The 14,030-nt window shown below is 38.6% G+C and overlaps 1 protein-coding gene across 1 annotated transcript in view; it reads left to right on the forward strand.

Moving 5' to 3' along the window:
• LOC150075263 (PHD finger protein 14-like) overlaps positions 1-14,030 on the forward strand; it is a 313,155-nt gene that overhangs the window by 121,414 nt on the left and 177,711 nt on the right. Inside the window, exon 9 of the mRNA XM_090388420.1 lies at positions 4,181-4,275. Coding sequence (XP_090244546.1) covers positions 4,181-4,275 — 95 coding nt within the window. The remainder of the gene's footprint in view (positions 1-4,180; positions 4,276-14,030) is intronic.

Genomic DNA, 14,030 nt, shown 5'->3' on the forward strand with positions numbered 1-14,030 from the left:
CATTGCTCTGGGGTTGCTATTTCCCATATGTAGTACTTTACATTTGTCAGTGTTAAACTTCATTTGCCAACTCTCAGCCCATCTGCTCAACCTTTCTAGATCTTGTCGCACCAGCATAGTGTCAGTAGTGTCCTTGACAACCCTGCCAACCTTTGTATTGTCTGCAAACTTGGACATTAAGCTTGATATACCATCATCAGTATCATTTATAAATACAGAAAACAATAATGGACCCAACAGTGAACCCTGAGGGACTCCACTAATAACATTAGTCCACGATGAGCAGTGTCCTCCATTTGATTACCACTCTCTGTCTTCTCCCCCTCAACCACCCCTTTTTCCATAGCAGCAATTTGCCTCCGATGCCACACTGATCCAATTTGTGCAGCAGTCTTCCATGTGCAACTGTATCAAAAGCCTTTCTAAGATCCAAGTATGTAATATCAAAGTTATTCCCTGCATCCAGTTAGGCACCTCCGTAGCCAGGTGGGAAAGAGCAGCAGTGCATAGCACACGCTTCTTGATAGACCGGGGTTCAAGCCCGTCACCACCAAATACGGAGGATGCGGAAAGGTCAGGTCAGGGAATAACCACCGCATATCCTGGAGCAATATGGCCTTAGTTGCTAATGCTCCTAACAAACAAAAACAAACATGCATCCAGTTCTTTTGTGAATGCATCATAGTATCCAATCAAATTGGTCAGGCAAGACTTCCCCTTAACAAAACCATGCTGTGTCCGAGCTATAACTGAAGTCTTGTCTAGATGATCCTGCAGTGCTTCTTTAACCAGTGCCCCCATTAATTTTTCCTGGAACAGAAGTTAAACTCACAGCTCTAGAATTACTTGTGTCGGCCTTTGATCCTCCTTTGTGAATTGGGGTCACATTTGCACATCTCCAGTCTGTGGGTACCTCCCCTGAGTCCAAGAAAGCTCTCATAATTATGGCTAAGGGTTTGCTTACTTCATTTGCTGCCTCCTTTAATATAACTGGATAGATCCCATCCACCCCAGGTGCCTTTCTTGTGTTTATCTTCAACAATTTCACTTCCACTTTACTCTCATTTATTACAAGATTCTCTAGCTTACTGTTACTGCCAGAGTTGAATACACCTCTGGCATTCCCCTCGCTGAATAACTCCTCATGTGTGAATGTCGATGCAAAATATTCATTTAGTTTGTTAGCTACCTGAGCAGGATCATCAACAGTTGACCCATCGATATCAAGTGGACAGATCAACTGGTATCTGTCATAGGCTTCTGTGTCACGTGTTAATTTATATGTATTCCATGCATTTTTCTTCTCTGTCATATGTCTCATTAGTTCATCTGACATCCATTTAGGCCTAAACCTTGAACAATATTTCTTAGTTGGTATGTAAAGCCTAGTAGCTTCCAAGATAAGTTCTTTGAATGCTTCCCATTTTGAATTTGCTGTTGGTAACAGCTTCAGTTGGTCCCACTGTATAGAATTTAAATACTGTCTCAGACCATCGTAGTCACCTTTACGCGCCTTTATATATGTGCACTTGTTTCTGCTCTTAGTAACCCAACCACAGTCCAAGTGCTTACTTATCCCATGATGACCCCTAGCAGTCCTTGTAATTCTCATCACCTTGCTTTCCAGGCTTTTCCATGTCTCAGTGGAAGCAGTTCAAGAATCACTTTCACTTCTGCTTGCAGCTACTATTAACCTGTTAATTTGTGATTCCGTTCCTCTTCCAGGACCCTACTTTCTTTTGCATCCCTTCTATTCAAGTGTATTTCATCCTTTTAAAAACAGTCTCTCCTGTTTCCAATTGCTCAGATGTGCTGTTAATAAGCACAGACCATGCGTTTCCAGTCTGATGCGCTTATGGATGTTGTATATGAAAAAGATTTATCACCTTGAGTGTATTGTTCCAACTGTGAAGTTACGGAAAGGAACTGTCATGGTTCGGAGGTGTTTATCGTTATATGTCTACTAAAAAAAAAAAAAAAGGTAAAGTGCAGCCATTATCAACCCACTGCAGGATGGAAGCCTCCTCAACAATTCATGCTGAGGAAAATGGACCATAATCTGCCACGCTGGTCCCTTGCGGGTTGGCAGATCGACCGTATTCAGCAGTCAGGGGCTTGAACCCCGGTCTACTCAAAGAACGCGTGCTGCTGCACTCCCGCTCCAGACCACTCGGCTACGGAGGCTTATGTCTACTAGTTATCATGTAACTATGAATCCTGCTTCCTACATTAATGTTTTGGACAATTCTGTATGCCCTACAGTGTAGTAATTTTTTGGAAGTAGCCCTTAAACCTTCCAAGGGAACACTTCAAGGCACAAAAGCAGAAATTGTGAAACTTTGATTTGAAAAGGATGTGGCCAGCTTAGAACTTCAGCGTCAGCTCACCATCTTTGGAACAAATTAATATTAGCAATAATGCAAGAAAGCAAACTTTACAACATCAGCTGAAATATAAATAATTAATAAATAAACATATAAAACAAATCAATTCCCACATCACCTGACCACATCCCATAATAATTTGTCTAATTCCTCTTTTTTAGTGTATTCAAACTACCCACTGATTGAAAGCAAATTTCTGCCACTGACCTTCCTGAATTTTAATTTATAACCCTCTATGTATGTTGTCTGAACAAGAGTAAAAATGCCATCATCATTGCTTTCACTAATTTCATATCTGTTCTGTGCACCTATTCAAAGGGATCCACATCCTTCCTAAGAGAAGGCTTCCAGACTTGTATGCAGTACTTGAAATGTGGCCTTACCATGCCTTATACAGCAGAATAATTACATCCTTATCCCTGCTGGCAAAACTTGTGTATTATTGACAACATCCCATGAACTGGCCTAGCAGTCTGTCTGCACTGCTCAGAGGACTTCAGACCTTTTTCATTTTCTGCTATCTTGAGTTTTGTAATGAACAAGTTGGCTACTACTACCCACATGTAATTGTTAAACTTTAATCTGCCAATTTTTCTAGATCTCATTGTAGCAGCATTTCCTATCATTAACCAACCTCCAATCTTTTACATCATCTGCAAACTTAGGCATTACACCTATTATACCTTCATCAATGTAATTAATAAATATATTGAAAACAACAATGGTCTCAAAATTGAACCCTTGGAGACTCTGCTAATAACTTGAGTCCAAGAAGAAGAATAGTAGTAGTAGTAGTGGCATGTGATGCAAGAAAGCAAGTGTATGAGCTTATGCAGCATCAGCCAAAAAAAAAAAAAAATCACACCATTCCCTACAAATGCCTGTCCAGTTCCTCCTTAAATTTATTTATCCTATCAACTTCCACAACGACAGATGGAAGTTTGTTCCAGCAATTAACCACCCGCTGGTTAAAGGCAAATTTCCGCACATCTATTCTACATCTGTCTTTTCTTATTCTGTCTATCTGTCTATTCTACATCTGTCTGCATTGCTCAGAAAACTTCATATCTGACTGCACAATTACTCCCAGGTCTTTTTCATTTTCTACCACCTTAAGTGTAGTACCACACAGTTGGTACGTTTCTACCCATATGCAGTACTTTGCATTTGTCAAGATTAAACTTCAGTTGCCACTTCTTAGCCCATCTGCCCAAGTTATCTAGATCCTGTTGCAGTAGCACACTGCCATTACTGTCATTAACAACCCTGCCAACCTTTGTATCATCTGCAAACTTCGACACTAAGCTTGATATACCTTCATCAATATCATTGATAAATATACAAAACAACAGAGGACCCAACACTATTGTTAATTGGTAGTTAACAATAGGCACTATTGTTAACTACCTTCTGTCTTCTGCTATCCAACCATCCCTTCATCCATAGAAGTAGCTTGCCTCTAATGCTACACTGCTCCAGTTATGATACAGAATTAGAGGAAAACCAAGGCAGTTATCTTTATTAATGGTGCTCACAAGTGCTTTAAACGAGGATTGGAGCAGAATCCTGCCAGCTTTCTGCCAGAAATTAATATAAAGTCTTCCATGACACATTGAAGCAGCATTCATTGTCTCCAAAGGTTGGCCAGCACACTGTTAATTTCTTTTTAATAAACATGTTGTCTGTAAATACAAGTTCCATGACTTTTGATAGAATCTAGTGTATATTTTATAGCAAATGTTTTTAATGGAGATACAGCTGATATTATTTTATTGTATATTTATTTTTAAATATAGTCGTGTAGTCTTTGTGAGGATGACAGATTCAGCAGAACTGGTGTTTGTATAAGCTGTGATGCTGGCATGTGCCGCAACTATTTTCATGTTACCTGGTAAGTGTTTTTGAAAGTTTTAAATCTGTTGACAAGTAAAGATGGCTCTGAGATTGTGAATAGGATGGATGTATAAATTCTTGTAATAGAGTTTATTAGTTCATACTAATAAACTCTATTACACTTCATAGTGTACAAATTAAAATAATGACAAATATAAATAAGGGCAATAAAAATAATGATGTATAAATTTAATTAAACTGAACTAGTTAGAAGTATTAAAATTATACTAAGAAAAAATATGATAAAAACACAATATGCCTAGTAGCTTTTGACTTCTATATAGAACCTTTCTCAACTCAGAAGACATTAGCTAAGGTTGAGGCTGTTATGCACAAATCAGTAGCCAGTGGAGATGAGGCACACACTGTGCCACTGTGGACCCAGTTACCTGTTGTGAAGGGGAAGGGCAGTGTTGTCTATGAATTGGTAAAGAACGTGGGGTGGGGGAGTGAAGTTCTCCCTCCCTTACCTTTTTCTCCAGTTTGTAGATAATTCTCCCCCCCCCCCCCAAACACAGATAATGGAAGTGAAAAGGGAATTGTGTATGGTGGCATAGTGTGTGCATAGTCCCATGATGGCAGAGCAAGTGCATCACCTTCTGACCAGTGATATCTTTAGTCTCAATCTTGGACAGTGTTTTCTAATTGAGAAATGCTGTAGAAGCCAAAAGCTATTATTCATGTTTTGTTTTTACCATATTATTTTTAATATATATATTTACTACTATTAAATAGTTTGCTTTAATCAAATTTTTATATGTCACTATTTTTATTGCTATTATTTGCATTTGTCTTATTTTAATTTGTACATTTTATAGTAATAAATTTCATTACAGGTTGGTTGATGGTTTGCAAGAATTTATACATTGTTGAAACTTATTTACAAAACTGCATATTAATAATATTGGCAAGAATTTCAAACCTAGTTGAAGCAAACAAGTGTTACAGAAGCATACATAATATTAAATTGAAGGTAATTTTTTTCATAGATATCAGCAAAAGCAAGCCTGTGGCTTAAAAACAATTTGAAAGTTAAAGAAATCATAGGCTGCAAAATGATATTATTATTTATTTATTTACATATTATTACTCAAAAAACAATTGAATTCAAGCATAGTACTTCTGAATATAAAGATATACACTGAGTTGGCTTTTCATTAACAACACCTTCCTAATACTTCATGGGACCACCTACCTGTCTTCCCCCCACAATCCTTCTACGTTCAAAGTCGAAAAGATCTCGACGCCTAAAACACTCAAAACAACAGACACTCAAAAACTGATTGCCACATATGCAAACTACAATCTTATATCAGCTGTTGTTCCTGAGCCTTCATCAATGTCCAGACCAGACCAGACCAGTCCAGTCCTACACAAGGAGGTGTTGCTAATGCAAACTAACTCAGTGTGTATATATATATGTATATAAAAAAGCTGTTATTTTCACATTCACTTGGCAGGAAGCATCCCTCCTGTCAGTAATGCAAGGTCATTGCTGACTGGTCAGATTCAGCTTTTGCACTTGCTTTGCAATGATCTTATAGGTAGTCTTCTGAATGCAGGAATCTGTATTGTGAAATAATTATAAATAATTTCAGAGATTCTGGCTATATCTAGCTTTTAATACTCTCGGATAGAAAAGAATGCAAGCTAAATTGCTGACTGGTCAGAATCAGCTTTTGCACTTGCTTTGCAATGATCTTATAGGCAGTCTTCTGAATGCAGGAATCTGTATTGTGAAATAATTATAAATAATTTCAGAGATTCTGGCTATATCTAGCTTTTAATACTCTCGGATAGAAAGGAATGCAAGCTAAATTGATGATAAACCCAGTGAACATGACAAAGGTAATATAATCTCATTTGCATTCTGATGGACCAGGGATAATTCTCAGTAATCCAAGATTTGTTGAGATACTTCCATTTCTGGAGATCTGCTCTAACCTGTTTTATTTCATTGTTTCTATCTGTGTCATTTTGGCAGTGTGACCATGCTCTGTCCATTAGTGTCCAGCCAATATTATATTAATATTAGAGATATATTTGGAGTTTGAAATTATCTGGAGGAGCAACTTTCTCAGGAGCCATTAAGTGGAACTTGCTTTATTGTTTAAAAATTATTATTTTTGTAACTTTTTATTTAAAATTAATAGTGTTGTTATATATCAATTCTCTGATTAAGTTGGTAAATTTGTTCATTGCTTCACTTAAAAATAATTACTTTTGATTACATTAAAAATAATTACTTGTCATTACTTGGCTTAAAATTACTTAAAAAAATCACAGTCAACTTCTGCTGCCATTATGTTGTACCAATAAAAATGTTCAAATTTTGCTGCCATTGTGCTGTATTGATAATAATGTTTAGATTCTGCTGCATTTGTTATAGTATTGATATTTGTGATACTAGGAAATTTTTCTATGTAGTTTTGCAGTGTGATCATATCAGAAGAGGTCTATAAACTGAATTTATAGCGATATAAATGTTGTAATAATGTGACTTCATCGCATAGTACATCATGTAATCTAAAAGAGCATAATTTGTACTGCTATTAAATAAGCAGGGTTAGCATAGTTATTCTTTTCGATCACTTAGTTTCATGTGTTTTTTTTAAATTAAATTTAGACTAAAATCATGCCTCAAACTAGAGCAGCAAAGCAAAGGGCTGAAAGTACCAGGAATGCATTGGCACATCTGAGAACTTCTGAAGGCAATTCTCCAACAAATCAGGACTATGTCATGTTTTATTTGTGCTCTTTTTTGCAAAGCTGCTTCTAACAGAGCACGTACAACCATAAGGGATGCCATCATGTGTGTTTGTTGCAAAAAGCATGAAGAGGTTAAGCATAAACTTGCTGTTCTGATGGGATTGTATAAGGGCTTGAAGAATAGGGTTGATACCCTCAAAGGATTAAAAGAGAGGGACCTATCAAGCACTCAGACACCCAGCCCAATGCTTGAGCCCATGCTCCAGCTTCAGGCAATGCAAAGATGTCTTCCGCAGCAGAGATCCTTAGTCCCACAGGAAGTAGCCATAGTTGATGCCTCAATTGTTTGGGAAGTGAGAAATATATTGTGCAAGAAGGACAGGTGGAATAGGACTGGGATATGTCTGCTAGAAGCTAAAGTAAATGAGGTAGAGCAGCTATCATTTTTTAAGGGCACAAAAAGTGATATTGTTGTACATGTACTAATGCTATTAAGAGTAGATCTGAGGATTTATATCGCCATCTGCCTGAGATCCTGGTCAAAAAAAATGCAATAAAATGGGATTGCCAATTAATAAGAAAACCTGTATTCACAATTTACTTTTTTGCAGATGATCAGGTGGTGATAGTACAAGACTTAGAAGATGCAAGCTATGCATGTCGTAAATTGTTTGAGGAATATAAACGATGGGGTCTAAAAATCTATTTTAGCAAGACTGAAATTGTTATCTTCAGGATCAAGATACATTCTAAATATTGAATATTTTCAAATCAAACAAGTTGATAAATTCAAATATTTGAGATCAATCTTACAAAGCAACTGATCATCCCAAGCAGAGATTAATAAGAGAATTGCAAACGGCAGAAAGGCTATTGGCATGCTAAATTCTGTTCTATGGAGCAGAAATATTTAAATAAAACAAAGAAACTTATATATCAAATGATTGTACAAAGTCTTTTATTGTAGGGAGTGGACACCTGGACTTTGAATAGGTGAGGGGAAAACAAATTGCTCTCCGCAGAAGTGGATTTTTGGAGACGCTCAGCAAAAACTTCTCGAAGAGACAGAAAACGGAATGAAGACATAAGAGAAAAAATGGAAGTGAAAAAGAATATTATTGATACTATCGAAGAAAAGTGTTTAACATGGTATGGACATGTAAAACGGATGCAGGAAACCAGATACTCAAAGGCTATCCTGGAATGGATACCTCCAGGAAGAAGAAGAGGAAGACCTAGTAGGACATGGTTGGATGGGTGGAGTATGGGAGTGCATGACAGCCCAAGGTTTAACTGACCAAGACACCTTGAACCACAGTTTGTGGCAGGAAAAAATTCCTGCCAAAAAATGAAAAAATTCCTGCCAAGCATAGGAAATAAATCTGATGAATTTGAAGTGCTGATTAAATTGTCAAATGCAGACATTATAGGGATATCAGAGACATGGTGTTACTCAGATATAAGGGATTCATGTTGAAAGGTAAGCTTTTGATGCTGTTGCACATAAAAGACTGCTCTACAAATTGGAGCAGTGTGGAAATTAAGGCAAGTTACTGCTCTGGATTAAGGGATGATTGAGCGCAAGAAAACAGAGACTGGTTATTAATGGAACTACTCTTCGTTGACTGATGTTATTAGTGGAGGCCCCAAAGTTCAGTGCTGCGCCCATTGCCATTTTTAGTATTTGTTAATGATACTGATGAAGCTATATCGGGTGCAATGTCTGAGTTTGCAGATGATACAAAGGTTGGCAGAGTGGTTAATAGCAGTAATCAAGGTAAACTATTGCAGCAAGATCTAGAAAAATTATACAAATGGACTGAGAAATGATAGTTCAAGTTTAACTTTGCAAATTCAAGGTACTGCATATGGGTAGCAATAGTCCAGGGGTGAGCAACCTTTTTTGAATAAAAGGCCATGTTCATTTTCGGAAATAGTGGAAATGCCGCACCGATCCTTCGAACCACTACTTACGAAGTAAGACATACTTAATTATCAGGCCCCGGGTGCCAAGCGATTGTGACTGAGCGAATTCTTTGTGCTTAAAGAGTGATTTTCAAAAAGTGATATTATAGTTCTTTTACGTTCCTGTCCTTAAAACAATTTATTTATTCAGTAACAGCTCTTGTTAAAAAAGTACTTTACAGAGCAGGAAAGGAAAGTCACCTTTCTTTATTTCTTATATATTTATTACTAACACCTACTACTTCTCGCTTGGTCACACCAGGCACTGCTCCTGCCTCCCCGTGGTGGGGCCGGAAATCTTGGCAGAACAGTTAATCTGCCAAGGGCCAAAAGGAGCAATTATGGAACACATTTTGTTTCCTCCACTAGAGCCGACAAGCTCTCAGCCAGACACAGAAAGTGAACATGACATGTCTCAACCGAAGAGGTTTAAGACCAACTCTTCAAACATAGATTTTCCTGCATTTCTCATAATGCATTCACTTACGGATCAGCCTCTCACCAAATTGTCTCCGTTTCTTATTCAGAAACATCTCGAAAGTCTTGCAGGATCTCCTAAAACAGTCAAGCGACTGCAATCAGGAGACCTACTAATAGAAACAATCAGCAGGAAACATTCGGAGCATCTACTAAAAATTACAAATTTTGCTGGAATTTCAGTAAAAGTTTCTCCCCACGGTACCCTAAACACTTCTAAGGGTGTTATATCCAGCTGGGACCTGCTGAATGTGTCAGAGGAGGAGATATGTCAAGAACTTCAGGAGCAAAATGTAATTGCAGTAAAAAGAATCATGATTAAAAAGGACAACACACTGGCACCTACTAGGAATATTATACTCACTTTTAATACTCCAAACCTACCTTCTTCCATAAAAGCAGGTTATCTTCTTTGCCGCATTAGACCCTACATCCCTAATCCATTGAGATGCTATAAGTGCCAAAAGTATGGCCACTCTCAAATGGCATGTAGAGGAAACCCAGTCTGTCCCAAATGTGGGTCCACCGATCATACTCAAAATGACTGTTCAGCAACAGAAATGAGCTGTCCTAACTGTAAAGGCAACCATCCCGCCTATTCTAAGACATGCGACAGGTGGAAAACCGAAAATAAAATTGTGAAGTATAAAATCGAAAATAAAGTAAGCTTTCAAGAAGCGAGAAAATTAATTGCTCCGAGTATTACAAAACGTACATATGCCAGCCAGTGTCACACAAAAATATCAATCAGTGGCCACCCAGACTGATGTTACAGTCCCCTCAAACAACTCAATCTCTGACTGGGCATGAACTGTTCTCTCCCAGCAACAGTCCAATATCCCGAAACAGTTGAACCAGGCAAGCAATACTGCTCTTACAGTACCAGCGAAATCTCCTTCTCCTACTCCTCCAACCAATGCTGCTGCTCCATCAAATAATCGAGGTTCACAACTTCAAAATGAATATTCAAGACACATCCATGGATACAATTGACTCATCCAGACAGGAAGACCCAGTCTTAGAAATACATGTGGAAGAAGATATGGACATCGGTCGGCCATTCTTCAAAAAAGACAAACCGAAACCTGAACGCCATAAAACAGTCACATCAAAAAAACAGTCAGATACAGCTTCTTTTACTAAACACCAATAATGCCTTATATTCTTCAATGGAATTGTAGAGGATTTCGTTGCAATTTTAATGATATTCAAGACTTAATTAATCGCTACAATCCAGTTGGTTTCTGTATACAAGAAACCTATTTAACTTCCCAAATTTCTGCCAGCTTAAAGAACTACTCTATCTACCGACAAGATCGTAATACTTCCACTTCCGCTCGTGGGGGTGTGGCCATCTTGGTCAATTCAAAAACCCCAACCAAGCAAATTGTTTTGAAAACTGAAATTGAAGTCATTGCTGTGCGTTTGGTAACCGAAATTGAGTTAACATTAGTATCAATTTATCTTCCACCAAGTCATACCTTCTCTTACCAAGATCTTGAAAACCTGCTAATACAGCTACCTTCCCCTATCTGTCTCCTGGGGGATTTCAATGGCCACCACCCCTTATGGGGATCTACTAAACTGGACAGTCATGGCCGACTGATTGAAACCTTCATAGATAAGCAAAACCTTACCATTCTTAATACTGGTGCACCTACTCACATACAATTACCAACTGGACAAACTTCTGCAATCGATCTCTCGATATGCTCCCCTATTCTGTATCCAATCGTGGAATGGTCTCTTATGGACGATCCCATGGGCAGTGATCATTTTCCGATTATTTGTGATTTGCTCACTGCACCACCGCCAGTAGCCAAACCTTGCAAGAAATGGAAGTTCTCTCGAGCCAACTGGGCCAAATTTCAGTCAGCTGTCAATCTGGATGAGAAATTTATAAGAACACAGTCGATAGATGAAGCCACTGATTATATTACTTCACAACTACTATCTGCAGCTAACTGTTCAATTCCACTGTCGGTGGAATGAAGTTGGTGGAATGAAGAATGCACCAAAGCAAAGAAGTTAAAAAATAAAGCATGGAATTTATTTTGTAAATCCCCAACCACAGCTAACCTTATCAACTACAAGAAATTAAGGGCAAAAGCACGCCTCATTCAGAGGTAAGCCAAGAAGAATTCTTGGATCCGGTTTACATCTACCATAAATAGAAACACTAACTCCAGGTTAATATGGAAGAAAATTAGGCAGATTTCTGGCAAATTTCCAACCACCCCTTCGCCAATTCTTTCGTTTAATGGGCAAGAACTCTCTGCTCCTGAAGACATAGCAAATGCCTTGGCTAAAACTTTTGCCGAAGTTTCTGCGGCATCAAATTATTCTCCGGATTTCCAGAAGACCACGACTGAACAACGTGCCATCAACTTTCGAACCTCAGTTTCCCTTCCATATAACCAGCCTCTTCAATATTCTGAACTTTTACACGCTATTAAAACAACACGCAACAGTGCCGCTGGGCCAGATGGAATATTTTATATCATGTTACAAAACCTTGGAGACAAAAACTTAGAAATACTGCTGATCTATTATAACCGAATATTTCTGGAAAACATTTATCCCAGCTCTTGGCATCATGCAGCAGTTCTTGCCTTTTTGAAACCCGGTAAAGATCATACCAGTCCGTACAGTTACAGACCAATTTTCCTCTCCAGTTGCCTTGGAAAACTACTCGAAAAAATTATCCATAATCGACTTGTTTGGATCATCAAAACAGAACACCTAATGAGTAATCACCAACATGGGTTTCGTAAGAACAGGTCCTCCTTAGATCTCATGATCAAAGCTGAGTCTGCAATTCGTAATGCCTTTGTAAAAAATGAACAACTTGTTATGGTTTCCATAGACATAGAGAAGGCTTTTGATACTACCTGGCGTCGTGGCATTCTCAGTGACCTTTATGCTCTTGGTTTACGAGGCAACCTGCCCATATTCATTAGGAACTTTCTTCAGAATCGTTCATTCCAAGTTCGATATCACAACTCACTTTCTGCGACATTTTCACAGGAAGAAGGAGTGCCACAAGGGTCTGTACTGAGTGCAACCCTTTTCACCCTTAGAATCGATTCCATCACAAAAGAACTTCCAAATGCTGTTCAGACCTACCTTTACGCTGATGATCTCTCTATTTCTTGCCATTCCCAGAACATGAGATCCATTGAACGGCAACTGCAGATATCCCTGAATAAAGTCCAAAGGTGGGCAAGGTTAAATGGCTATCGCCTATCACAGCAGAAGACTGTTGCCATCCATTTTTATAATCAACGAAAAATGCATACAGACCCTGAACTTCATATATCAAACTTTACCATTCCAGTGACTAACAACATCAGATTCTTAGGATTAATCCTTGACAGGAAGCTAAATTTCCTTGAGCACATTAAATTTGTACGTACTTCCTGCCTCAAAAAACTAAACATACTAAGAGCTTTATCTGCCTTGTCTTGGGGAGCAGACCGTACATCTTTGCTGCTTTTATATAGATCACTTATTAGATCCCGATTAGATTATGGTGCTCCACTCTATGATTCTGCTCGTAAGAGTATACTACGATGGCTAGATCCTATACAGCATAGTGCATTGCGGATTGCACTTGGGGCGTTCAGGACCTCTCCTATTCATAGTTTATATATTGAAGCTAATGAGCCACCTCTTTACCTCCACAGAAAAATGCTGCTTCTTAAGTATGCAGCCCGAATACAAAGTTGCTGGCAGCATCCTGCTGAGCCATACCTTTTTAATCCACCACTGCAAAATCTCTATAGAAACAAACCCACTAAAATAAGACCAGCAGGCTTACGCCTAATTGAAATAACACAGAGTTGGAATGTTCCAATTTCCAACAGGCAACAAGTAATGAATTACTCTCAACCACCTTGGAGTCCGCCTCTACAATTAACCTGCGATACTTATCTTCAAGAATGGGGAAAGAATCGCCTACCAATAATTAATGTGAAACAACTCCATGCAAGCCATATTCATAAATATGCCGATTTTTTACCGATCTATACTGATGGCTCCAAATCACATCAGCGGTAGGAGCAGCGGCAGTTTTTCCCACTTCAATCATTTCGGCTGCTCTTCCAGCTCAGTATAGCAGCTTCTCAGCAGAACTCCATGCAATCAAATTAGCCTTAGAAAATCTGATTCACTACCCATCTGTAAAATACATAGTATACACGGACTCAATTACAGCAATGCAACATTCCTCCTACAAGGTTCACCCTGTGTTAGATCAAATCAGAAGTCTCCTACTGCAAATACAAGAACGTCATCAATCAGTGACCTTTTGCTGGATCCCAGCACATTCGGGGATAAAGGGGAATGAACTCGCTGACAAATCTGCTAAAAATCCATCAACTTTTGATTTAACCTCCGTCCATGTTCCAGCCTCTGACTACAATCGCATCATACAAACGGCATGTCTTGCGCAGTGGAAAGATCTATGGCACTCCCAAACCAATAATAAACTCTATCAGTTGAAACAGCACCCAAAGCTTTGGCACACTAGTACCAAAACAGTGCGAAGAGAAGAAGTGGTACTTGCAAGGGCACGAATAGGACATACGTATCTCACTCACC

Source organism: Mastigoproctus giganteus, chromosome 14 (genome assembly GCF_048544385.1).
Source record: "Mastigoproctus giganteus isolate SK-2022 chromosome 14, ASM4854438v1, whole genome shotgun sequence".
In the NCBI taxonomy this organism is placed as follows: Eukaryota; Metazoa; Arthropoda; class Arachnida; order Uropygi; family Thelyphonidae; genus Mastigoproctus; species Mastigoproctus giganteus.